Raw genomic sequence first — 27,852 nt, forward strand, 5'->3', positions numbered from 1 at the left:
AAATTTCATTGTTTACTACCATTGAATGATAACACGTTGAAAAGTATTAACCCTTGTAACTGTTCTAGGCCATTTCCATAAAATATCCAAAGTTCGCTTCTCTTACTGGTAGTCTGAGTTGGGCATACCTTGGTTGTTGCTGTTAAGTTTGAACTAGTGTCCATGGCCTCCACCGTCATCAAATACTCAGAGTGACCAAACCCCAACATGCGATGGATTGTGATCACTCCAGTGTCACTGTCCAATTTGAATCTCTTTTCTTGATTTCCGTCTACGATATTTGAAATCATATACATTTAATTGCAAATAAAAAAAAATTAATTAAAAAACTAATATTCAAAGTTTTAAAAAATTCAGTATTTATGGATTTGCTTTCAAGTCGTTTGAACATCACTTTGTGGTAATGCATTAACTGTATATAAATTGGTATACAATATCTATAAATTGAATAAACAACTTCGTTAAGTTGGATTTGCATTTCATAATTACCATATACATTGATTGAAAAACTATGACTGTGACTATCATGTTATGACCTTAACATTAGATTTCACTATGAAAAGATCTGACATTGACTTTGATTCTTTTAACCCTAACCTGTAATACTGTAGCGGACAGTCTCCCCCGCCTGTAATGTCAGCAGATGATAGCCACTTTTGTCAGTGGTTTTTGCAGCCGCTTCGTACAAACTTTGATTAAATGTAGGTTTGTTGTCAGGTTTATCTATCACTTGAACAATCAAGTTTGTAGTGGCATTTAGGGGTGGGGATCCTAGGTCTACAGCTATGATTGTCACATTGTAGACAGACTTGTCTTCAAAATCCAGTGGATTGACACAAAATACTGTACCATCTGTAATAATTTCAAAAAATCCCCCGTATAATGATAATAGTTAAAAAAGAGGTTCTTTTTAAAGTAATATGATAAAAACTATAATTATAAATGTAATGCTGGTCTTGCATATAACAATCATTTAAGTCAATCAGAATAAAGCTAAAAGTATCAGACTCTCACTGCGAGAATCAATCTGGAATGGACTGTGTTCTTCCAATTCTATCATGTAGACAACTTCACCATTCAGCCCAAAGTCCAAATCTTCTGCACTCACATTAGCAATAATCTGGCAAAAGATATCAAATTATCATGGATACAAGAAGAAATTTTTAAATAGATTTATCACTTCCTCATTTCTATGGCAATATTGAAATTTTTACAAGATACTGAATAAAAAAGAATTTATTAAAAGCAATAATTTCTCCAATACTGAGAACATAGGTGTAACAAGTTTGTCAAAATTCCAACAAAGGGTTATCAAAATATTATCTGGACAATATTCTTTTCTGACCAAAGTATTTAATACTTGACCTCAAAATTATTGATTGCCGGAAACAAGAATGAACAATAAAAGTGGACATTGTTTATGAGGAGATGTCATCACTGAAATGGATGATTAACCCGTTAAAACTCTTTTCTTTTAAATTAAAATTCATGTAAAACGTGTTTTCATGATAATTTCTTTCTTATACAATATATGATTACTAGTATAATCAACTATTTTAATTCTAACACGTTAAAACATTAGATATTGGTCTAAATCAAGTTATAGACACACTTATATGTTTGAAGTGGCGTTACTGATAAAAGCAAATCTGTATTTTACCTCAATATCATGTTGATTCTCGAACACACTTGCTGTGTATTGGGATTGGTTAAACTTTGGAGAATTGTCGTTTACATCCAAAACGTGGACAGTGACATTGGCAGTAGAAGATTGTCGGGGACTACCATTATCACTGGCCTAAAAAAATAAAGGCAAAATTTGTACATTAAAATTGAGATTTATGAAACAGGCCATATCACATTTGTTTTTAGGTAATATGTATCCCATAATCCAAAAGATAATTACGGGCAATCGTATCAGTAATTTCATGGACATATATGCATGCATTTCATTATTATTATAAATAATGATAAAACCACAAGGTACAAAATGATATTAATTAGATTCGAAAATGATAATTTCTACTGGGTATTTTAGGAGGCTTCTAGGTTAACAAATTACCAATCAGATTTACATTAAACTAAATCAAACAATGAATTTTCAGCTATAAACTATAATTAAGTTAAAAGCAATTCCATTTTATATAACGTTGAATAATATAAATTTGAATGTTTTCATATACTTTTATACACATCATCCTTTATAAGAAAATTACAATTGTCTTAAAATGGACAAGACCATTCAGCCATCTTAATATTGTTTCACAGGTTTGTTTTGCATCCATTCTACCAAAATACACACATTTGTGTTTAATTATAAGGGTTTAGATTTCTTACCGTAATCTGTAAGTGATAGAATTGAGCAATCTCTCTGTCCAGTGTGCCGTTAACTATCAGTGCTCCTGTTGTTGCATTGAGGATAAACTTCTCACCTGAAATGAAGCAGTTTGCCATGTAAGCTAATCAGTATCTTCTGTATGGAATGTGATTCCTATTTATTCCGGACGGAAACTAAATATTATTTTATTTGCATTTTGGCATCATTTATTTTAAAATAATTTCTTTATAACAAAATATTTTATGCCCCTCTTTTGTCAAAATGCACTGCAGTGTTTTTGCACTTGAGTTTGTTTGTAATTTTTCGATGGTGTGTATATATCTAAATATTTGAAATTTTTTTAACTTGTTGTTAGTTTTCAAATTGCATACATGTATATATATCAAATGAAAAACCCACATTGATATTTGAGTATTATTTGTGTAATATTCATACCAACACCCAATAGTTGAAATTTTACTTACTTCCAGTACCAGTTAAAGAGTAGAAAATTCTAGCATTCTCTCCAATGTCTTTGTCAGAGGCAAACACAGTTATAGGTGACGTTGGGTTATTGTTCTCTGTAATGTCAATCTTGTATTCACTCTCATTGAATTCTGGGGGGTTGTCATTAATATCTTCCAAAGTTACAGAGACCTGGAAAACAACCCCAAAAAATCTACTTACGAAACATTATCTAATTTCATGGAAAAACACATAAAAGAAGCACCTTCAAAGGTACATTTATTTTTTCAGTGATTTTCATGACAATTTATCCAATTTAAATTAATTTTGAACCACATAATTTGCAAAATAGACTCATATAAAATTAAATCATTTGCATTGAGTTTCCTCTTTTATATTTCCCAGCTTATATTGTTACATCACAACCAAATAAATCAGGTCTAACATTAATTAATCAATGTTGAATATTTCAATAAGGCACACCTCTAGTGCTGCAAAAATGACATTTTTAATAGCCTTCCTAGATATAGACTCTCTTCGCCGATGCCTGTGTTTTGGAGTGGGTGAAACAATTGAACAAATGGATACAAATAATACCTACTCTAAAAACAGCCCAAAATTAAGGTAAATCTAAAACATACACCCTTTAGAGCCATGACAACCATGAGCACTGAACATTTTACACATTTATAGAAACCTCTTAAGTTTATTACTAACCACAGTGAAGACATTTCTTTCAGGAACCATAAAGTATTATACTGGCACTCAACACTGAAAAAAAATCCTGTCTGAAATATTTTCTTCTGAAGTATTTTACTTACCACAGTGTAGGCAGTCCTTTCAGGAATTCTTCCATCTACAACTTTTGCAACAAAAGTTAAGTGATCTTTTGTTTCTCGATCCAGATTCCCTTTAGTGTGTATGCTTCCCTGCAGGTACATAAATACAGATAAATTCAAAACAGCCGGTCGATCCTTAAGATGTCATTTTGAAATCTGTACGAGTCAAGGTTCAGAAGTTAATCTAAAAAACTAAGTTAGATCTTTTTATTCATAGTTTGAAATTTGAACTTACATCTAAATTGACAGAGAAGTTAGCCGACACATCCGAATGATCTATCATAGAGTAAGCCAGGTGATAAAATGTCTCATTCATAACCTCAGCCTTGATCATACTGACCAGAGTATCTGTGAACGGAAGTTAAACCATAACTGCAGTGAATGATCATAAATGTTAAATATATATATATATATATATATATATATATATATATATATATATATATATATATATATATATATTGAAACACAATAAAATCCACAGTGGTCGGCGGGTTATAGATAGAAAGTAAAAAAGAAAACACGAAAAACGTCCAATATAGCTTAAGCGCTTTCATTTTAAAATCTTCAGAAGCTATATAATGGTAACTGTATCGGACATTCTCCCCCGCCTGTAATGTCAGCAGCTGAAAGCCACTTCTGTCAGTGGTTCGTGCAGCCGCTTTTGTTACCATTGTATAGCTTCTGAAGATTTTAAAGTGAAAGCGCTTAAGCTATATTGAACGTTTTTCATGTTTTCTTTTCTTTTTTACTTTATATATATATATATATATATATATATATATATATATATATATATATATATATATATATATATATATATATATATATATAAAACAACCAGTAAAAAAATTATTTCAACAAAAACTGAATCTAGTTAAACTTATGCAAATTAAGAGTTCCCATTTCCATTTACAAGTTAGTTATTTACATTCAGAAGATGTATTTTCATTTAGGGCTTAGCAATTCTAGATTTGAATGATCAAAGTGGTCAAAAAATCTTAATTATTACTCACTGTCTGTCGCATTTTCGGGTATGGAGAAGTTATAGAAATGATATTCGAATACTGGGGCATTGTCATTGATGTTTTCCACGGTGAGATAGAGAGTGAGATTGGTGGAGAGAGGTTGTGGTCCATTGTCTGAGGCTGTCACAGTGTATGGAATTATCACTGCATGATTACTTCCATTTACTATTTGTATTAAAGAACTCTCATTTGCATTTTGTAGCAAGACATTTAAAGATATTTGACTCTTGATGTAGACCATTCCTGATTTTGTGTTTATATCCAGCAAGTCACGTCCAGCAAATACTGGGCAGTGTAAGGCAAACGTTATACCTTTTGTTCCATTAGTTCCTTTGTCTATATCAAGACACTCAGGGACAAATATAATGGAGTTAACAGGGGACATTTCCAGTACACTGGCTGTAAAGTTGTTTATCTTCTTTCCATCCTGATTGTAGAAGATTGGGGAGTTGTCGTTGATGTCTTCCACCAACACTTGAATTGTTACAGTAGCAGACGTATTATCAGGTGATCCCCCTTTCTCCACTGCATACACACGTAAAGAGTAACTGTCACCGTTCAATATGTCTCGATCTAACTTGTTATTGAGATATAGTCTTCCGTTGCCTGATAAATTAAACGATTGCGGTATGTTTGAGTCTGAAATTATAAAAGAAACAAACATTATTCATAATGTAGCAATATTTATATTGAAGGAAGGATATTGTTATTTCTATCTTTTCAGTAAAAATTCAAAAAATGAAAGAAGGCTAATAGTCATATGATATTAAGACAAGTCGGGTAATACTTTTTTGCAATGTCAAAATATCAAAAATGTTTATATACAGATTCCGAACTTATATTTCTAAAAAAAAAACCAGCCTTTGATCAAGTCCCTATAGTAATTTCTTTATTCGTCAAAATTACAATATAAGTACTAAATCAGAAAATTACTCTAAGAAATCAACATATCAAAAAGTTTTAAAATGTGTAGAAGTCCAGTGAAATGAGTTTCGTTGCTCGTCTAGCTCACTCTTTTATACACTTTATACACAAAGAAAACGTATGGAAAATGAGCAAATATTTCAGAATTTCAGAATACCGGAGGTGTAGTAAATATCTTTATTATCCCCTTCATCCTGGTCTGTTGCATTTAGTGTATAAATCAGCCTAGGGTAGGTATCGTTATAGTTATAGCTCTCTTCCACCACGGTAATCTTCACTATTGAGTCTTTGAACTTGGGTGGGTTGTCATTTACATCTGTTAGCTTAATGACAACCTGTGTAGAAACGAGGTATTTTTGATCACTGACTGTCACATTCAATGTATAGCTGCTCTTTTTCTCGCGGTCCAGTTTCTTGCCAACAATAATGTTTCCTAAAATAGACCTTATTTTCAAAACAAAAATATACAAATGTAGAAGTATTTATTATTGACAAGGTCATTACAATTTTACTAAAAGTAATTAGATATTAACAGTATTTACTAATACCAGTTGTGCATAGAAATACAATTCCAATTATTTTATATTTTAATTTACTAGTCAATGTTTAATATTTCAATCTGAAACAAAGATATTAGAATAATTTTCCAATTAACATTTAATTAATTTTTTTTTTACACTTTATCAAGGATCAAAGAGAGATGATATCTCCAAAGTTGGTGTTACAAATACTGTTGAGCTGTCCTAAACACAAATTGTAATAAAGATAAATTATACATTTGATGCCTGCAATATAATTAATGACTAAATGACAGCCTCAAACAGACATTTTAGTCAAGCTATATTTCAAATCTTTTGGCTTATACAAAGCGATTTATAGTCTTCAATGTCAGCTTTGTTGGTCTGTTTTAAAAATGCAGCTATAAATGTGAACAAGAGGCCAATAGGCCTTAACGGTCACCTGAGTAGCATAAAACCCATACACAAACGTGTCGAGGAGTCTCATATATTCATTTAATTGGGTTTCATTCTGGAGTAGAAAAATTATAAATTTGTCATGACGACCACTTCCCTGCCTGAAATCTTTCAAAAAAGAACTATGACACTTATAATTTTATCCAAAAACTTAAAAGATCTGGTCTACAAATGATGAATTCAGTTTTCCTTTCAGGTGTTTGAGAGTAAAGAAGATAATTTTTAAACATTATATGCATTAACTCCTATACATCCATTTTGACCCTGCCCTTGAGTCAAAACCCATACTCCAGGGGACATGAAATCTAAATTTTAAGTAGAGGACTTCCTGGTAAACATAATTATGAAGTCACTTTTCATACAGATGTGTGAGAATAGAGAAAAAGATTTTAAAACATTATATGCATTAACACTATATTGCCATATTGCCCCCCCCCCCCCCTCCCCCAGTGTCCTGAACCCCTGACCCAGGGACCATGAATTTCACAATTTAGGTAGACATCTTAACCATTTATTCAGTTTTTTTGCCCACATGTTTGGGAGTAATGAAGAAATTTTTAAAAGATTTAATACATTTTTACTAAATGGCCATATTGGTCCCACCCTAGAGCCTGAATTTCACAATTTTGGTAGAGGGCTTCATGGACATTATAACCAGTTATTTAGTATTTGACAAATATATATGGGAGTAGAGATGAATATTTTCTAAGATTTAATACATTTTTACTATATGGCCATATTGGCCTCACCCTAGAGCCAGAACCCCTGACCCAGGGGCCATGAATTTCACAATTTTGGTAGAGGGCTTCATGGATATCATAATTATGCGTTTAGTTTTTTAACAAATATATATAGTAGTAAAAAAGACGATTTTCTAAGATTTAACATATTTTAACTATATGGCCATATGGGCCCCATCCTAGAGCCAGAACCCTTGACCCAGGAGCCATGAATTTCACAATTTTGGTAGAAGGCTTTATGGACATCATAACCATGCAACCAGTATTTTCCTCACATGTGTGGGAGTAGAGAAGAAGATTTTAGAAAAGTTGGCTTTTTTAAAAAGCATTTTTGGCCCCACTTGTGGTGCCCCGGGGGTGGTAGAGCCACGAATTTCACAATTTACATTCTTCTTACCATAGAGATGCCTCACACCTGAGTTTACTCAGGTGACCTAAAAAGCTGGATCGATATTGCCGACTTTTTAGTAGTTGTAGATTATGATTATTTTACATTATTAAGGAAGGTAAATAAATTGCATCCATAAAGCTGACTCATAGAAATCCTGGTTACTTTTAAATAAAGTACTACAGTACTAGCTATAATAGTTCACTAAAACGGTGATGCTGAATGTTTGTTGAGCAAGTTCATTCCCTAACTTTATTATCTTATAAATGGATTGTATTTATATTGCACAAATCAAGGCCTGGGGGATTTGCCCTCCCCCTTTCCCCTGGAATATGTTTTTCAAAAGTTTAAAAATTAACTTAGAGGGAAAACACAAAAGAGAAAGTATCTCACCCAACACCCCCTGATTAGGATCTTGCATAACTAAATGGTTTGGTAGGGAGTTACTGTATGTAGTTAGTCTTGATCACCCATCCCATGAACTTAGAAAACATATTGCCAGAGATTTTCTCAACCAGTTCTTCAGACCCTTTATCTATCTATTTAGTGAGCAAATATATTACCTTGGGTTTTGTAATGCTATGAAGTAAAGCCGTAAACTCTTGACCAAACATATTACCTGAGGTTTTTGTAGGCATACGGAAGTATCCATTAGCCCCTGCCTCAATGGAATAAGTGAGTGTAGGGTTCAAGTCTTTATCACGTGCTGTTACATTTCCAACAGAGGTACCATACTCAGCATCCTCTGGTATTGAAAAAGTGTAGCTGCCAGGGTCAACAAAGTAAGGTGAGTTGTCATTGATATCTTCCACTGTTATTTCTACACTTGTATTGGTGCTCCTAAAGCCATTCTTTCCCCGATTATCTTTGACAACTACCTACACAGTCAAGTAAATGTAATGAGAAAATGATAGTCTGATTACTAAGATATAAACTGTATTATATCAAAAGCTGTTAAGATGATTCATATTATATGGTATTCAGGTTTGTGATTCATCAAAAAGGGAACCTTAACATTAAAGCAGTCATTTTACTTTTTAATTTCAACTCAATGACTTTAACAAGTTCTAATGTTTTCAGATATATTTGTTTGCTTCATCTCATGGAGTTTTCTTGGTATACTTTTGATATGCAATGATCAACCCAAATTTAGTCAATGAAAAAACAAACAAGACACACACAGGAAAAAGTGTAATAAAAAATTACACATCCAAATGTGGCTCACATGAATTTTACTTGAAAAGAACATTCAAGGGAATTGCCCAAAAAAAAGACTTCTTGTAAAAAGTCTTCCAAACATTACTTTTTGTGATATGTTTTAAAACTGAAAAACTATACTTAGCGTGTATATCATCTCATTTAAATATATCTAATAATACTCTTTAAAAGTTATGCTCATATGATATCTTTAGAAATGTATGCTCTTTAAAATGTATGTAAGTGCTCTTTTTATAATAAAAAAAACCATGTAAGATATAATTGCCTATTTTATAGATAAAGAAATTAAAATAAGCAATTGGGTCTTTTGTCCTAATGTAGGAAGACAATCGTTGAACAGATCGTTTGTGCATAAATCTCTGTAAAACACTACTGTTACCGTTAAATTATATTTCTTCTTTTTCTCCCAGTCTAATTTAGCTGAGTCATTGACTGTGATTTTTCCTGATTTTGGATCAATGGTAAAAGGAAGACCTGGAAAAATTTCACGAAACGAGTAGACTATTCCTTCAGTTCCAAAGTCACCACTGTCCTTATCTGTGGCATTAATTGGTGGGTTCTAAAAATACCAACAAAATCACCAGTAATTATTTTTTACAACCACACAAATTCAATCCTTCTTAGATATTAATTCTAAGAAAGCTGACAATTAATGTAATTTATGTAATGTAACACTATATACAGTGTAGGTAAAACATTTATCAAAGACGTAAGTTCAATCTTTCTAGCACATATTAAAAAGATGATGCTGAATTCCAAATCAGCAATGTAAACATACATATCATGGTCCTCTTAACAAAATATACATTATATATACCATGCGTTTAAACAAGCACTTTGAGTAAATAGATTGCATCAAGCTGCAACACCTCAAAGCTTTCACTACTTCATCAACTCCATCAAGGTTAACTGAGATACTTTTACCATTACATATCTAAATACTAATATAATTGTATTGCAAAATTGCAATATAAGATATGAGTTTAAAAGTGCTTCTTCATTCCTTTCCAACCCATACTTTAGGCAAATATTTCACAACAATTTTCTTAATTGAAATTCAAAAAATTTGAGATAAGTTAGTCTATATAATTGAAGTAAAAAATTGTTTTTAGAAATTATATAGATTGCCTAATTATCTAATGTATTCAATCTGCGCTTTCCTTAATTAAAAAAAATGGTACGAAAATGCTGATCTACTTGTAGTTTTTTTCTCAGTAGTTCGTAGAATGTTTGTGATATAAAATGTGGCATAAATTGTGCTTACAATAAAGACAGGTGTTCCATTTCGTGAGTTTTCCTTTATAGATCCAGCATATGAAACTGCCTTAAACTTGGGATAATTGTCATTTTTATCAATGATGGTCACCACCACCTCAGTAAAGTTCTGAAAGACAGTCAAGACACGATTAATATCTCTCTCTCTCTCTCTCTCTCTCTCTCTCTCTCTCTCTCTCTCTCTCTGTTTATTTAAAAGCCTGTTTAGTCATCATACTTGAACTATACAAAGTACATGTAATATGTCATCCAAAAGATTTACTACCTGAGGCAGTTCAGTAGTTTTATAAAAGAAAATATTACCACATACATTTAGAAAGGATCAGTAACCTAAGCATATCATATTCTGGCATTCTTATAGAATTATAATCTAAAAAGTCTCAAGAGATTGTAAGCTGTCTAGATTGATACGTGCATGCATAAATCCAAGTTTTAAAGCTTTTCTTTTATTCTATTGCATTGTATAATATGGACTTTTTCAATAATTCTAAATGAATTTACAAATACTTAAATGGTACAATGGATTCTATAACTCATTTGACATCAAAATTCTAATATGTTTTTAACGCCTAACCATCCTCTTTGGAGAGCCGCCATCTTCTGCTACCACACTGAATGAGAACTGGTGAGAGGAACAACTATCATGGTCCACCACACCAATTAAATTGATCACACCATCCTGGAAAAAAAATAATCATGAATACAGCATGGATACGACAAAATTCAATTTAAAAGTTGTGAGTTTCGCTTTCTTTAATAAGGCCCTTGATCTTTAAGAATTTTTTTTAACAGAGGGATTTTTTTACAGGTTGCAAAAGGAAAACTACGGTATCCTTTTCTAATTACATTTGTATTACAATGCAGTAAAGAGTAAAATATTAAATAACTGTGAACATTTGTTGTTCTACAGGCAAAATTCAAGTACTCAAGACAGATATATTGTACAATTACACATGTATTAAGTCATGTAAAGAAAAAAATATAACTCATAAATCTCACTTGTGTCACGTTAAACAGGTTTTCCACATCAGAGGTTACAATTCTATACACTATGGAACTATGTTTGTCCTTGTCGTTTGCAATAACTTTGCCTAAGGATACATTGAATCTTCTCTTCCCATCATTGTCATTTTCTGAAACGTTGAAATTGTACTTTTTCTGGGTGAATATTGGATCATGGTCATTAACATCCTTCACTGTTACTGTTAATAAAGTCTGAAATAAAAGAAGACGGAAATATTCTAGCTTCAAATGACATATGAATAGGTTTACTGATAAAGATAAAATAATTTCAATCATTGTCGATAGCCTTTCCATATTATTGGTGCTAAATGCAATTTTAATATAATTGCTGTAAATTTAAATCTTCCTTTACACAGTCCACATGGTGAATTAGATTCTTGAACAAATAAACATATTATTTTTTTGATATCATGGTTGTCAAACTTTTCTAAGCAAAATCAATTATTAAAAAACATCACGCATATTTTATTTAACCATTGATGAACTTGAGTACACTAATACAAGATTAAAATATACATTTTATTAAATCAATTATGATAAAGATCAGGATCGATATGTTGACATGTAGATTGTGATTGTGATATTTAATGTGATAGTTGTGATAATTGATATTTGATCAATAAAGGATAAAAATAAGTGTCGGGCTTGTAATCTCTACACCCCGAGTTCGTATCTTGTCAAGGCTTTTGTTGTTAATTACTGAATTATTATTTTTTAGATATTCATTTTTGTTGTTGTAATTTTTTCCCTCATTTGACATATGTAAAGCTTATTTATCATTATATCTTTATTGTCAATTTGAGTTATCCCAACTTAAAAGAGGAACCCACATTGATGCCATCTTTAAATCAAAGTACTGAATTACTGACGGGAGTTGATTTTATCGATTATTATTTATTTAAAATCAACGATATGTTATTTTGCATATATGGCAAGTAAATTCCTATAAGTATGTGAATAACGCACATTTTTTTATAATATGAGTTCTCATACAGGAATTTCGTGAAAATTCAATATCAATATTCAAAGAATTAGTCCTTCAAACTACCTATCAGTGATCGAAATAGTTATGAGAAATTGTATGGATCCAAGCAAAATTGAACTCTAGTCTCGTTCAACCAGACTCAGCTGTATCCGTTAATTTCCGATAAGCAAGAGAGACTCTTTGCTTGTCGGAAATTTACGGAGACAGCCAAGCGTCTAGTTGAACGAGACTATATTGAACTCTGGGGTAGGAATACACAAAATGTACGACTTCAAAAAATATCTTAATTGTTCGTACCATTTAAAATCTGACTATTTACGAGGTATCTATAAATTAGTTTCCTTGAAAAACAATGCTTAAGAACTCATTACATCGAATTTATTGATAAGAACTAAATGTTTTCAGTGGTGTTGATTTGTGCTTAGGTCAAAACACTGTTTTACTTTCGGTTTGCCTGAGTAACTGCATAGGAGAGTTGATTAAAATCAACTCCCAAAAATATATTATCAAAAGTAAGTTCATATAACAAGGTCATTAAGGCAACTATAAACACAATCAATTCATCCAACTAAACTTGTTTTAAATGCATCTGTAAGCACCCAAGTAAAATGAATAATTATTGTCCAAGATTGTAAATTGACTCCTTCAATGGCCATGATATGAATGCATACAGTATTGTAATTCACCATTTTTGTATTTTACCTGATTAGAGTTTTTCCCATCTGTGACAGTCACGTTGACTTTATATATTTCTTTGTTGATAACACTGATAGGTTTCTTAAGTTTGACAATTCCATCCTGCATGTCACCATGTACTTCTTTCTTAATGCTGAAGTATTCTAAACAAAGGCAATACCATACCGTCAGATGCTGAAACTCTTTTTAAAGATAAAGATTATTACTATGTTAACAAATAAAAGGGTTTCGATTGGTAGTTCCTATGCAGGTGACAGCAAAAGTCCATTTATAAACCATTGACAAAAATTGTCACCTAAAAGTCAAATTTTACGTTTAAAAGTTATGTCTGATTTCTTTTTTCAACATATCATATTATGACGTCTTAATTTCAGCAATGCCTGTTACTAGTATGTGTTTGATGTCTTAATTTTAACAATGCGTATTAAATTGATTTATTTCGAATTACTTGTTTTATGGTATTTGATGTACTTCATGTCTCGCATTTTTGTTGATTACATTTTATTTCATAGATAACATTGAACATGTTATATTGTGTAGCATGTATTACTGCAATCAATACATAACTTTTTGATCAGTACTTGCTATATCTCTTGCCACAGCTTACTTTGATTTATGTTGTATTGTATATCAAAGGTAACCTTAATCACCCGATTACCTGTTGTAGTATTGTATTTCATGTCTTACCTCATGTCTGTTGTAATACATTATCGCATTTCTTGTCTCACCATGACCCATATATATATTGTAGTAATACTGTGTTCCTTGTCTAAATTGATCCAAATTTTCGGTAAAAGTTAGAAGTGCTGTATTCTTTGTCTTCACTTATTCCATATTTGGAATTAGTAGTACTGTGCCCGTTGTCTTACCTTGACCCATATATGTGGTAAGTAGTACGTTGTCCTTTGTCCTCTTTAATTTAAATCTGTTGTAGTATCGTAGCTTGTGTCTTAATTAGATCCTTATCTGCTTTAGAAGTATTGTGTTTTATGTCTTACCTTGAGCTGAATTTGCTGTAGTATTTTAGTCAATGTTTAACTTTGTTCCTGGCCATTGTATGTTTGTCCCATGTTTTACCTTGATATGTACCTGTCTTAGGGTTTGTTCGATAGAATGTCTTTCAGTGATCTGTACCTATTGTAAGTAATATTATGTTTACCTTTATCGGTGCCATTTATGCTGTAAGTTAAGTTTCTATTCTGTGGATCATAGTCACAGTCAGTTGCTGTTACCCTGTAGACAGAGAAGCCTTTTTCACTTCCCTCCATTATAGTTGCTGTCATGTTTAATTTTTCAAACTCTGGACTGCAGTCATTGACGTCTGACACATAAATATTTATCTAAAAAGCAAAACGTTGACAGATTGGATTTGTAATATTCTCCGAATTAAACGTCATTTAAAATTTCTGGAATTATAGATGAAGTTATTCTATTTTATATTCTATACTAATTTTTAATTTTTTACTACTGAAAAGATTGATTAAAGTGATATAAATGCATGGTATTTAGGCCCTTCTTATGTGGACTGTAATGCTGCAAATAACAATTGAATTACTGTACTGATCCCAATATCATAAACCAATTCTGACCCCAGCAACTGTTTGATTAGCCTGTTTAAGCTCAAGGGGCATGGTCGCGATTTTGATTGAGATTTATTATCCGTTTTTAATGTTAACAATGCTTCAGTGAGGTATTTCTGATAATCAACCAAATTTGAGTGCGAGTCATCGAGTTTTAAGCAAGATAAAGATCTCACATTTCTTTCTTATGTAAACAAAGGTCAGATCATGTTTTTATTTTCATTTTGAAAATTCCTGGTTTAGACCTAAAATGAATGTTCAAATGATAGGAACTGGTTTTATATCTTCAAAAGAAATTAGCAAATAGAAAAATCAGTTTGAAAGAACTTTTACTGGTATATTGAAGCAACGTTAACAAACAACAGGCCCAGGGGCCACATCGCTCACCTGAGCAACAATTGCCTTAATTCTGATCAAATGAGCATTACAGTATCAAAATATCCTGACAACTGAGTACAATAGATTTTGCTAAAAAAAAATGAAAATCTGCCAATTTTATCCACCTCTTATTTTTTGGTAAATACCAAGCCCCTTTTGTTGTTGTAACTGTAAGAAGATTTTTCTCTATTCCTATATACCCCCCTCCCATTTCGTGGCCCCACTTTTCTCTAGGGAATCATGGTTTCATCAAACATAAATCTGCATAACCTGTGCTTTCACACTAAGTACTGAGTTTTGGACTGAACACTTTCCCAGAATATTTTAAAGATTTTCTCTATATATTCCTATGTAAAACTTGATCCCCCAATTGTAGCCCAACCCTATCCCCGGGGACCATGATTTGAACAAACTTGAATCTACACTATCTGAGGATGCTTCCACTCAAATTTGAGCTTTCCTGGCCTAATAGTTTTTGAGAAGAAGATTTTAAAAAATGTTCTCTATATATTCCTATGTAAAAATTGATCCCCCAATTGTGGCCCCACCCTACCCCCTTGGACTATGATTAAAACAAACTTGAATCTACACTACCTGAGGATGCATCCATTTTAATTTGAGCTTTTCTGGCCTAATAGATTTTGAGAAGAAGATTTTTAAAGATTTTCTCTATATATTCCTATGTAAAACTTGATCCCCCTCTTGTGGCCCCATCCTACCCCCGGGGACCACGATTTGAAGAATTTCGAATCTACACTACCTGATGATGCCTCCATACAAGTTTAAGCTTTTCAGGCCGAATAGTTTTTGAGAAGAAGATTTTTAAAAATACCAACAAATTTTCAATAATTCTCAATTATCTCCCCTTTAAAGAGGGTGTGGCCCTTCATTTGAACAAACTTGAATCCCCTTCACCTAGTGGTGCTTTGTGCCAAATTTGGTTAAAATCTGCCCAGTGGTTCTTGAGAAGAAGATGAAAATGTGAAAAGTTTACAACAACGACGACGACAACAACGACGACAACGACAGACAACGGACAAATTGTGATCAGAAAAGCGCACTTGAGCTTTTGGCTCAGGTGAGCTAAAAACATGGCATGGGCCTTGTTTATATAACGAAGAATTGTTTATCTTGCTCATTACTGCGCATAACTTTACGAATGACACTCGAATTTTAGTTGATTATTAGAAATGCATTACTCAAGCATTGTCAACAATAAAAATGGAAAAAATAAAATTTTATCAAAATCGTGACCATACCCCTTCAAGCTAGAGATAGAATATCCATATAATACATCTAAAAAATAAGTTTGGAGCTGCGCAGTTGGACAACTGTTTTGAGTGATTAAAAAGGCATTGTCTCGTTCTTGTATGCATACTTTTCAAACAAAATGACATGTAGGACTTCGTATTTATTGTTTTTCTATCTTTTGGCAACCTTTTTGGCCAGAAACAAGCCAGTTCAAGAAATGTTTACATTCTTATCCTCAAATGTACAAGATGGCCGCACACCCCCCTTAATGATGAATGGGGACTACCATTACCCCTTGTTAACAAACAATATGTTTTTAATGATACATGTTACTGAAATCTGTAATTATTCCTTGGCATTCCCAGAATGTTATGTTGATTGTAACTTAGAACTCTTCTCATTTTATGGTTATTACCGTTGCTATTGATGACAGTTGAGGTTCACCATGGTCTGTTGCCACTACATTTAAGGTATAAACTGCCTTCCCATCAGAATTAATAGGAATTCCCTTTGCATCATGTCTAAGTTCCTTTACTATCAAAATCACACCCTGTATGAAACAATAGTTTTGTTTTGAACATATTTTATTGACTAAACAAAAGGATCAGAAACAAGTTCTAACAACTTACAAGTTCCTCTCCTTATAATATATAATATATATACAATAGTAGTAAGCAATATTTTATTTTAAACAAAAGATTTGAGTTTTTCAGAATATCTAAGAAATGTTTTTCAAATAAGTAAAGCTTAGTAAACGAGTAAAAAAACATGGTTGGTCGAAGTTTATATCACTTTCAGGCATTAAATAAAAATAAAAACCGCTTTTATAAAAATAACAAGCATTTAAAAATAAAATTTAGCTTTCACCAAACAATGCGAAACGTTTGTAAATACAAGCGTGAAGTTTGCAAAAATTGCAAAACTTTTGCGAATAAACGCGTTACTTTCGCGAATAAACTGCTTTTTAATGGAAAAAGTTTGAATTTTTATGCGGTACGGGTTAAATAGCGCATATTCAATCAATGTTCAATATTTTAGGATGGCTTTTTTAGAATTGGCTTTGAAAGAACACAAGGCTGATTAAATTATCTTAACAGTGTATTTCATATAACAATTTATATAAAAGATACTGCATACATAATTATTTTCGCCCCGTGTTTTTTTTACGTCCATCTACTCTGTCACCCCATTTTGAATTCACCAGATTCCATGGTTTTTTAGTATGTACGAATTGAATCTATGACATACTCTTATATAATCTCTTTCTTACCCAATATAAAACAATAACATGGGAGATATAAATCATTATTTATGATAGATGTATACTGTTTTTATTCAATACCCGTTGACCTTTAGCTCCGTCCCACTTTATTTGCTTTTAATTTTCATTAATGCGAATACATTATTTGCAAGTAACCCCACAGTTAAATTTGGCAGTGAAGTCTTGTCATATCTGCTTGATATCTTCGAATACATATCCTCTATAGTACTAAGGCCCACCGATACAGTTATTTTTATTCATTGAAAAGACAGGGTAACAATGATGCAAACCAGAACAAAACTCACTTTTAAAGCCTCTACAAAGACATCGAAAATGCAGCATATATTATAATAAATATCGGTCCAAAATAATCAAGATATGTCATATTTGTTTACTCTTGTTTTTAGACAATCAAAATCATTGTAGATTTGTTTTAATTTGTTGTATATAACATCTGTTTAGGGATATAATCGTTTATTATTGGAAAGGTAAACACGTGTTGCTGTTAATATCAGAATTATTATTAGAATAACGGTTTTGATTGGATTTGATGATTCTACGGCATTGAGCAGACTTGTGCGCAATAGGTACTTTACTTGTGACCAGATTTTAGACATTTAAAGTCATTTTATGTTTCGCTGCTAAACGTCAGACCACTCTTCCCTTCATTTCACTGTATATCTGTTTTTTTTATTTTGATATGTGGTATAACCAATGAATAAGAACAAAAAAGAAAGCAACTAATTTTTATGCAGTATGACTATAATTTTTTTTAATCAAGGCCTTTTGATGGCTTTTCCCACAAAAATATGACTAAAAGAAGTTTATAAATAAAACAACTTGTGATTCAAATAATAAATTACAATTTCACACTGATTTTACCGACGGAAAAGCTCATATTACTTTATACTATGATAAAAACATAGTAGAAAAACTTTGTATAAGAATTTTTATCTGATTACATTATAAAGGGTTAAAATAATGTATGCCTTGTTAATTATCGTCATATTAATAACCATTTGTGATTAATAGATATTAAAATATACCCATATTCATTGTATAATTACAATTACATGCATTTCATAAAAAACAACTTTCATTCTTTATACTTACTGGGTCTGTAGAATTCATTTTGAACAGACTATCATAATCATCTCTCATTGTATAGGTAACATTCCCGTTATTTCCAATATCCAAGTCAGTTGCAGTAAAACTAATTTTCAGGTTTTTACTCGTACTTCCTAATAAACATTGAAATACTAGTTAATGAAACGCTTTTTGTATCAATGTTAAAGATTTGACAATTACATAAAACATGTATCAATATTTTTGTTAGACTTTATGATCTTCAGCACGCAGCAAATGCAAAAGAACCAAACTGTCATGCTCATATGACTTGCAGTGCCTTAACTCAAAATAATCATATCAATTCAACACAATTATCTAATCTATTTCTCCAATGTCAGTTAATGGTATTTACTCTGTCAACAAAATATATTCTGCATTAAAGGAGGCTGGATGGTCAACAAATTAACCACCAATTCTGCCTGAAACTTAAAGATATGATTGTTTAGCTATAAACTATTATTAGTTAAGGAAAACTCCATATATTTTACCTTTAAAATATTTTGTTTTACACAGAGCTCTCTTTCTAAAGGAGATCAATACAGTCTTAAAATGATCAGGACCATCGTGTCCTCTTAAAGTGTCAACACTTTCTATTGTCAAATATGTCCGGAGATCGTCAAATGTTAATTTATAATTAAACTGTCAACAAAATTAATATTTTGCATAGTCAACATAATTATTCTATTATTTACATTGTCAACCAATGATTTTGTCCTTGTACAAATCACAACAATGATTCTTTCGTCACCTTTAACACATTAGTGCTCTTCTGATACATATCAATAATTCCCATTCCTTTACTCATTTAATTATATATCTGTACAGTGTCGACACAATCATTCTGCCTTAATGCTGGCAACACAAGTATTCATCATTGTGCGATCAACATGTTCCCTGACTTTGCAATAAGGTCTGAAATGTACACCTACCTTCAGAGGTGTTGTACGTCAATAGTGTGCCACCAAAGTTTGGCCTATTATCATTGACATCCAGCACCGTTACGTTAACTATGGCTCTTTTTGTCTACATTGAGAAACTTTGTCATTATTTTCATCTCTTTATCAAGTCTTTATGTATATCTAGAAGGATATTTTACACTTATTTTAATTTATCAAAACAGCAACATAAACACCCATCGTGCCCATAAAGGCACATTAATCAAATCAATACACGTGTAGATATTAGGTCAGTTTTCATTTTTAATACTTGAATAAAGCAATCATTCACCAGGAACAGTGTTAAGTATAATAAGCATAAAGAATTAGGCTGATTATATTGACTCTTGGCTGGTACCATAACAGGCTGTCCTTTAAACAAAAACATTTTATCTTACTGCGTTATTTCCATGGCTGTCATGTACCGCTACATGTAATGAATAACTTTGTTTTTTCTCTCTATCTAAAGACAGTCTTGTAGTTATCTGCCCAGTCGTGGCATTCAACTGAAAAGTCTGGTTCTGATCTGAAGTTATAAAGATGAAAAGTAATGAAAAGCTTACTTTAATATCCCTGTATTCAACTATTTATGTATGAATTCGCGAGAATATAAAATTTATTTCATATAAATATAGGTATATACGTATAGGTAAAAAATATTCATTGCTTTCTAGAATTAACATAACATTTCTAAACTCCAAAAAGCTTTTAATAAACAGATGTGAAATACAACAATTACATATACTGTCAGTTTTAAAGATAAATGAAGTTTGATTTTTCTAACATTTATTCTAAAAGACAGTGTTAAAGTTAATCTGGAATCAGGTACATTTACAATGTGTATAGCAGATAACATAAATATATATATAAGAGGTTATAAGGTTAAATTGAAAAAAAAATAACACTTGCCACTAGTTTCCAATTGGTAATTAAGAGAGCTAGAATCTTTATCCTCTGCCTTCACTTGACCAACTATAGTCCCTGGAGGCTGGTTTTCAGACACATTGAAATTATACTTAATCTTTGGAAATGTTGGAGGTGTGTCATCAACGTCCTCCACAATGATAGACAGAGTACATGTACTGTAATAAGTAATAACATTTCTTCAGCATCACTAAGCAGTCATCATTACATGTAAAATGCACTTATTAAACATTTCATGATTTAAGATTCGTTACGCGAAAGCATTAGGCTATATGTGTATGCAACATACCCCACACCAAAACTAAAATCTTCAATATTCTCAACTATGTCTGGGTTCAAACGAGATATCATTTCATTAGAAAAAATTTGTTTTGAAATATTGCCTCTACTTTGTCACGATAAATAGCGCAGCTAAAACTACGTCGGTGGAGATTTTGCATGACAAATGATATTAAGTATCCCTATGATGACGTTGAAAAATTAAGCAAGGTGTTCGAAATTTCGAACTGACAAAATACGTAAGATTTAAATATGAATCAATATAAGGAATGTGTTTTCTGTCATTGTCAATTTCTTGTAAATCTTGAAATTTATATTCTACATTCAATTGTACTTATACGTTTACTGTAATGTAACAGATGTGTATGTTCATAAAAAGTAAACAGTAAAAAGTAACAGAATCAGTGACCAAATGGGATATACTTTAATACTTATATACATCAGTATCTGATGAAGCATGTTAGCTAGTACTGTTTCATTCCAAATATGCCGAATGAAGCATCAAGTATGAATATTCAAAAATGAAATTTGTTTCTTACATCTATTTTTCAGAGAGACATACCATTTAAAATGAAGATGTAGCCAGGTTTCATTGTGTATAATAATGCATCAGTAAAACGATGAGGTCGTACAATGACTATTGCAACATCGGATATACAATTTTTTGACCCCCAAAATTTTAAGTTTTGCAGATGTACTGTCACTGTACCACTTATCGGCTAAAATTTAACTGTTTTCTTTTTGTATCTACTTACTTCTTGATATTTTTGAGTAGAACTTTAAATGACGAACTCCTTACTTATCCAATTGTTAGATTATATAAATTATTTAAACTTATTATGTCACTTTCCCAATGCTTAAAGTGCATAGATAGTCGCATGCTACTAACCTGAACTCTCAGTTTAGCCGTTAACTGGTACAGTACCAGTAAACGTTATTATGTTAATAATCTTTAAAATTCATTTTCCTCAGGTGTCATTATTATGCCTTTTGTTACCATTGTACCTTTATCAGCCCAATAACAACAGATCTAGAATGAAAGTGATTAGCAACAAATATTTATATGTTGATAAATTGGAACCTTGAATGGATGGAGTCTGAAGCCTTTACAGTGAGATTAAAATCATGATCTCCAGCATCATAATCAAGGGCAGTCCTCACAGATATTTCTCCAGAAGTTTTATTTATCTTGAAATGATTCTACAAAAGAAAAACACTAAACTAGTCTAATATATAAAGATAAACATAATTGCAGTATACGGAAAATAAATGAATATCTAATATTCCTTGCTTAGTATTTACACTATTAAAAAATCCGTCTTGCAAACTCTTACTGACAGAAGGCAAACTCCCTGATTTTATTTTCACATTTTCATGAATGATATATGCCCTTTTATTTTCATAAAGGACACATTACCAAATTACATAGCGCTTATGCTTAATTATGTTTGCTTCAGTGCTGCTACTTTCAACGATTTCATCTTCAGACTTTGTATTCAAACCTCCAAAATTATTGGCTTCTCATTGTTGGATTGAGAATATATCTTGAGGATAACGAGAAAAATTACATGAAAGGCCAGCAGTCAGCATGCTTCGGCAAGACTGACTGTGGTTTTCCGAAGATGGTAAACGTCAGGGTATTTTTAAATAATAAAAACCTGAAATGAATGCATAAGAGCCTAATAATGTATCCCACACTTTAATTTCTCCTCTGACATTCCTTATTCTAGCTCTAAACTATAGTTAACTTAGTCGCTAAAGAAGGAATATCCATGTTCCCGTTAGATATTTAATTCACTCAGATATGTTACATCATATAAAATATCAGAAGTATAAGTTGCATGAATATACATGCATGTAAAATGTCTATTGGTAACAAATTGATTGTATCGCATAATTATTTTCTTACACACACTTTAAATATTTTGAAATACAGCAATTCCATATTCCAATAACCTCACTACTTTTCTTTATGTGTGATGAAACGTAGATGCTTGGCTTTGTAATCAAAAGCAACAAATAATTCAATTATTATTAAACATAGATACTTGCGCAAGTCAATAAGTTTACATCAGGGATTTTTTATTGGTCAAATTGTTGTTATATTGTCATGTCGGTATGGAGGGAGTAAGAATACAAATCGAGGGAATATTTATACTTTGCATTTTCTTGATGTAAAAAATGATTCATTTTAATAAGAATCATTCCTAAACAAACGTTTACATTGTCAATGCTTTTTTATAAACGGACAAATCAAAATACCAGTGAAGGACTACAGAGCTATGAAAGTCTGTACTCTGTACACTAATGTTAACTTGGAAAAAATACAAAGTATACAATAATAGCATGGCAAAACAATGACAAAACAGTTCAAGTTAAGCTTTAGGTAATAAAACTTGACATTGTTTTATACGGGTTTTTTGCGCAACTCATTGTGATTTCATAAAAAGTTCTTACAAGTGTACAATGATCATGTTACAAACAGCTATTGATTAAATGTTTGAATATAAATATATGAGGATAGTTACCTGCGATGAACCTGAACTATGTACAAACTGATAAATCACATGGCGGAAATTTTCAGATCTGTCATTATCTTTAGCGTTTACTTTGCAGTTAAAACTTCCAGTCCTGTTTTCTTTAACTTTACATATTTGTAAACAGTTGTCTAGAAAAAAAATTAAATTCATTTATGATACATTTCGTTAAATACACTCTTTGTGTGCAACTGCTTTTGGTTGTCTAATAAGCAATCTACATAACATTTACTAATTAACACCTTTTATAAAAACATAACATTACATCTGCAGAGAATTGAGTAAACATATCTGAATTCCTGTAATTTTCATTATCCAACACTTTTTGTCCTTAACTGAAGTTACTACGACACACCTCTGAATTATTAAATCAACACTTGAAATCTACAGTTTAATATCATAAAATGTTGAAACAATGAAATTTATTGCGAGCAAATTTTCAAAAATAGATTATTCTATAAAATTTACACATCAATATTTAGATTAACAGTAGTATTATTAGAAAGAAAAGACGTGGATTAATGTTAAGTGGCTAGAAACCAAGGGAATCGCAATTTAAAAACAAATACACGTAGTTCTATTTTCTTGTCTTTCATGTCCTTTTTTAACATTAGTATCAAAATTTATATGCTACATATACTACCAACACTATTACTACTTATGATATTAAGTAGAATGTCAAGTAACCAGAAATATGCTAAACAAGTCAAAATCTTATACCTTCCAGCCGTAATAAATAAAATAGTAAGCCCAGACCAAAATGACTGAAGTACAGGCCTTGTTGCTTTCTTGATAAAGAAGTCTAATTTAAATTCTTGAATATCAGTGAAACCCATGCACTTTCACCTGCATAAACGAAACAGCTAAATTTTGTTTTCACCAAAAGTTACAATATTAATAAAATTCTCAAAGATTTCAATTTCTGTCTATATAAATGTCTTGGGTTGTTCATGGAAGACACTGACTTCATGTGATTTATGGTCACCTGAATAAAATTAGATTTTTAAATATGTATCAGTATATTAATATACATGTTAACCTTTCAATATAAAAAACTAATATAATAAACAGCTTGGATTTATAATGTCAAAACGAAAACATATCATTAAATAACTTTGACATACTCCACTCTAAAGCCAAACTCTCTTGCCAATGGATAATAAATTTCATAAACATAAATTTTTAACAGCTCTTACATGTTCAGTGACTTACTGTACTATACTTACACAGCTTTTAAATGGTTAGACTATCTGACCAACTACGCCCAATTGTCACCTAACTAGTAAACTGTTGGTCGTTGGTTTGAAACTGTTTGAAAATCATATAATTACCGATTTTATATTTCTGACATTACTACTATCTAACATGTAAACTTATGTCTGATTGGTAGAGGGTTTTTTACTAGCTTTCGTGTATAAGAAAAAAAATTACAGTACCATTTACAATCATTTAATTAGACATTGGTAACTGAAGATTACCACCCAGCTCAGCTACAGTGACTGGATCAACATGTAGGGCTAAGTACACATTTCTTGGTAAATAATTACCTGCAAATTTAGGGGCTTCATCATTTACATCCTCAACTGTAATTCTGAGTGTTGTGGAGTTTGAGTGATGCGAGTGTTTTCTGTCATTACAATCTGATGCTGTTACCTGGAAACAAATATCTTACTATGATCTTAAGTAAGAAAGGTGATACTATCAAACATTATCACATTCACGGTGGAAGAGTAATACAAACTCTTAAGCAGTAATAAATTCATCAGTCACATTTATTACCCAGAATATTCAAAACTGATCTAAACTATTTGGTAGAGAATAATGAATATAAATACTCCATTTCTTGAGACTAAAGGTGACGTGGACTTAATGCTTTACTCACAGTGAGGGTATAGTTCGTTCGTTTCTCATAATCAACATTATCAGCCAAATACACGCTACCACTGAGTTGATTGATGAAGAAATGACGGTCTGTGTTACCATTTGTAATCCAGTAATACACAGATCCATACTCCTCGGACCAATCAGCATCTGTTGCTGTCACACTGTGTAAAGAAGTTACATAAGAACTGTATAGTTGAGGTTGATAAAGCTTTAAAATATCTCTTAATAATTAAATTTCAGAATAGCTTGATAAAGGTATAAGTTGTTCTTGTTATTATTTTGAGTTGTGAGGAAACTTGATTTTGTCATCTTAAAAGTTATTCCTCCTAATTTCAATACTTGACTTTGGTTATTGTAAATAGTTTCTGTTAAAACATTTGCTGTGTAAGAAAAGATAGTTGTGTCGCTGCATAGCGCTATATTTGATTCTCCTTGCTGTAATCGTTCGTAATTTCATTGGTACCGGGCTGTGTAGTTATTAATCTACCGGTATGTGTCATTGGTGCTTTATCTTCGCATCATTGGTGCTGTAATCGATCGTTTTATTTGTGCTGTAAATGATCTAATTTTATCGGTGCTGTGCTATCATTGGTCAATGTGTCATGAGTAATGTTATTAATCCAAGCATCATTGATACTGGTATTGTTCTTTGTTTCATTCAGATGCTGTTTTAAATTACTCCTAACTTCATTGGTGCTTTAAGAAATGCATATGTCAAATCTAACTAATGTGTTGTTGTTCCCTTTAAATTAAAACTTCGTTAGTGCTGTAATTGGTGTGTCATGGGTGTTGTAATTGATTGTGTTATATTATTGATCTTTATCAATGCTAAAATAAACAATAATATCCGACTCTGGTCCTAAGAAATAATTAAAACCCGCTATCAATATACGGCCTTATAAAACATTCACTTTTTAAGTAACAGATTATTACGGGCCGCCGGAATATGTAAATGATATATTTGAATTTCTATGTGCCGTGTCAAATAAAAAGACTTTGTATGTGTATTTATTACATGTATATCTCCATGTAAAAAGTGGTAGAAAATATCATGAAATGACATACATATCAATTATTTACGCAAAAATATGACATAAATGATATTTTGAATTGACTGGAAAATTTGAACTAATCCATTTTTATTTTATCACGTGGTCCCTTGAAATCATATAAACTAATGCATAAAGTTTTAATTCAATACAATGCAACAACAAAAAACCAAAATGGTTTGAAATACATAATCTCCAAGAGAAAAATAATGAGTTGAACTTTGTATTAAAGTAATGTACAAATCAATATGTTCTCCGTTACTTTATACTATGGCAATGGTCATACAATTACCTATGGAACGCCATAGCTGTCTTAAGGTCAATTTCATATTATATGAATTGGTATATCTTTTATATGCAAAAATAATAATATTATATGCACTTGTAACATCATTATATGCAGTGCTAACATCATTATATATACTGTAACTTCTCCATTATATACAGGGGGGGGGGGAATCTTTATACATGTATGAAGTGGTAACATCATTACGTTATGTCGTAAGATCATTATGTGCAATGGTTTATTCATTATATGCTATTAATAAATCTTTATATGATATGATAAACTCATTTCATAAAGAGATGGACTCATAATGTATTGTTGTTCAATCCTTATGTTAAGTGGTACACTCTTCATGGGCAGTTGCAAAATTCTTTTATGCAGCGAAACTTTTTGACATAAGGTGATAAGTTCATTATATGCAGTACTAACATCATGTTATGGCGTGTTAAAATCATTATGTACATGCACATTTGTATGGTGGTAAAATATACAATTTTATTATATGCCGATGTTGAGTCATTATTTGATGTGGTCAGTTCTTTACTTGATGTGATAATTTTATTATTCTTTATATGCAGTCGTAACTCTATATGATGACGTTGTAAATTGGTTCTCGCTGAAAAGTTTTAATGGGGAAGAGGTACAGTTTTATTTTGAAAAGATGAAAAAACATTGTGACAGTGTACATGCCGTATGTTTTGAATTCACGAGAGAGAGAGAGAGAGAGAGAGAGAGAGAGAGAGAGAGAGAGAGAGAGAGAGTTTGTTTATCTGTTTTGATACATCGATGTGTGATAAATCGAATGCATTTTTTGTAGAGTACGCGTTTAATTTTAAAAGTAAAATAAATTTTAAAAACTGATTGTACTTTGTAGAAATTTAATATAGCTCCTCTGTTTCTAGATCGGCGCATACAGTTAGGTAGATAACTTTATGTATCTTAATGTTAACATAGAGCAATTTGATTTCTACTTGCTGTCGTCTTTTGAATATACGTGCAATTCTTCGGAGCTTAATAAATAAATCTAATTGTCTCTTCACAAATGTTTAAATTGAGTTACTTTGCACTTGATTGTTATTTAAAATCATTTAAATAGCTTTCATATAAACCGTGGCGCTTGGAACAAACTTATCCATACATGCTGATTCATACATTATTACACGACTTGCTGGTAAACGATGTCGAAAAATATGTACATATTTTTTTGAAAACGACATATTTTAAAAAAAAAAATACATTAACTTTATCAATTGATGCCTTACTTTGTTTTAAAATCCCTCGTTCAGCAGCAGATATTTACAATTCATGTTTATAATGTGAACAAAGTCGGTAACGTTGAAAAAAATCAGCACACATGTAAAATATTACAATGACAAGCGTTTTGAAACTTATTTACCCCGACATTAATTTTTTTTAAAAATTAATTCAAAAAATACCAAGCAGTTAGTCTTCCTGATTATCCGGCCATCGTGCGTAACCACTCAGCTA

General features: G+C 31.5%; 1 protein-coding gene across 1 annotated transcript in view; it reads right to left on the reverse strand.

Moving 5' to 3' along the window:
• LOC128165295 (protocadherin Fat 4-like) overlaps nucleotides 1-27,852 on the reverse strand; it is a 125,754-nt gene that overhangs the window by 17,989 nt on the left and 79,913 nt on the right. Inside the window, exons 24-49 of the mRNA XM_052829690.1 lie at nucleotides 25,028-25,190; nucleotides 24,693-24,798; nucleotides 23,137-23,276; nucleotides 21,690-21,808; nucleotides 20,315-20,487; nucleotides 19,804-19,931; nucleotides 19,400-19,493; nucleotides 18,456-18,583; nucleotides 16,497-16,631; nucleotides 14,032-14,212; nucleotides 12,879-13,015; nucleotides 11,168-11,383; nucleotides 10,743-10,847; nucleotides 10,158-10,277; nucleotides 9,273-9,452; nucleotides 8,295-8,553; nucleotides 5,731-6,006; nucleotides 4,638-5,288; nucleotides 3,857-3,969; nucleotides 3,604-3,711; nucleotides 2,803-2,974; nucleotides 2,338-2,432; nucleotides 1,661-1,798; nucleotides 1,015-1,120; nucleotides 598-852; nucleotides 129-271 (exon numbers count right to left, since the gene is read on the reverse strand). Of these exons, the coding sequence (XP_052685650.1) occupies nucleotides 129-271; nucleotides 598-852; nucleotides 1,015-1,120; nucleotides 1,661-1,798; nucleotides 2,338-2,432; nucleotides 2,803-2,974; nucleotides 3,604-3,711; nucleotides 3,857-3,969; nucleotides 4,638-5,288; nucleotides 5,731-6,006; nucleotides 8,295-8,553; nucleotides 9,273-9,452; nucleotides 10,158-10,277; nucleotides 10,743-10,847; nucleotides 11,168-11,383; nucleotides 12,879-13,015; nucleotides 14,032-14,212; nucleotides 16,497-16,631; nucleotides 18,456-18,583; nucleotides 19,400-19,493; nucleotides 19,804-19,931; nucleotides 20,315-20,487; nucleotides 21,690-21,808; nucleotides 23,137-23,276; nucleotides 24,693-24,798; nucleotides 25,028-25,190 (4,441 nt within the window). The remainder of the gene's footprint in view (nucleotides 1-128; nucleotides 272-597; nucleotides 853-1,014; nucleotides 1,121-1,660; nucleotides 1,799-2,337; nucleotides 2,433-2,802; nucleotides 2,975-3,603; nucleotides 3,712-3,856; nucleotides 3,970-4,637; nucleotides 5,289-5,730; nucleotides 6,007-8,294; nucleotides 8,554-9,272; nucleotides 9,453-10,157; nucleotides 10,278-10,742; nucleotides 10,848-11,167; nucleotides 11,384-12,878; nucleotides 13,016-14,031; nucleotides 14,213-16,496; nucleotides 16,632-18,455; nucleotides 18,584-19,399; nucleotides 19,494-19,803; nucleotides 19,932-20,314; nucleotides 20,488-21,689; nucleotides 21,809-23,136; nucleotides 23,277-24,692; nucleotides 24,799-25,027; nucleotides 25,191-27,852) is intronic.

The sequence above is a fragment of the Crassostrea angulata genome, chromosome 10 (genome assembly GCF_025612915.1).
Source record: "Crassostrea angulata isolate pt1a10 chromosome 10, ASM2561291v2, whole genome shotgun sequence".
In the NCBI taxonomy this organism is placed as follows: domain Eukaryota; kingdom Metazoa; phylum Mollusca; class Bivalvia; order Ostreida; family Ostreidae; genus Magallana; species Magallana angulata.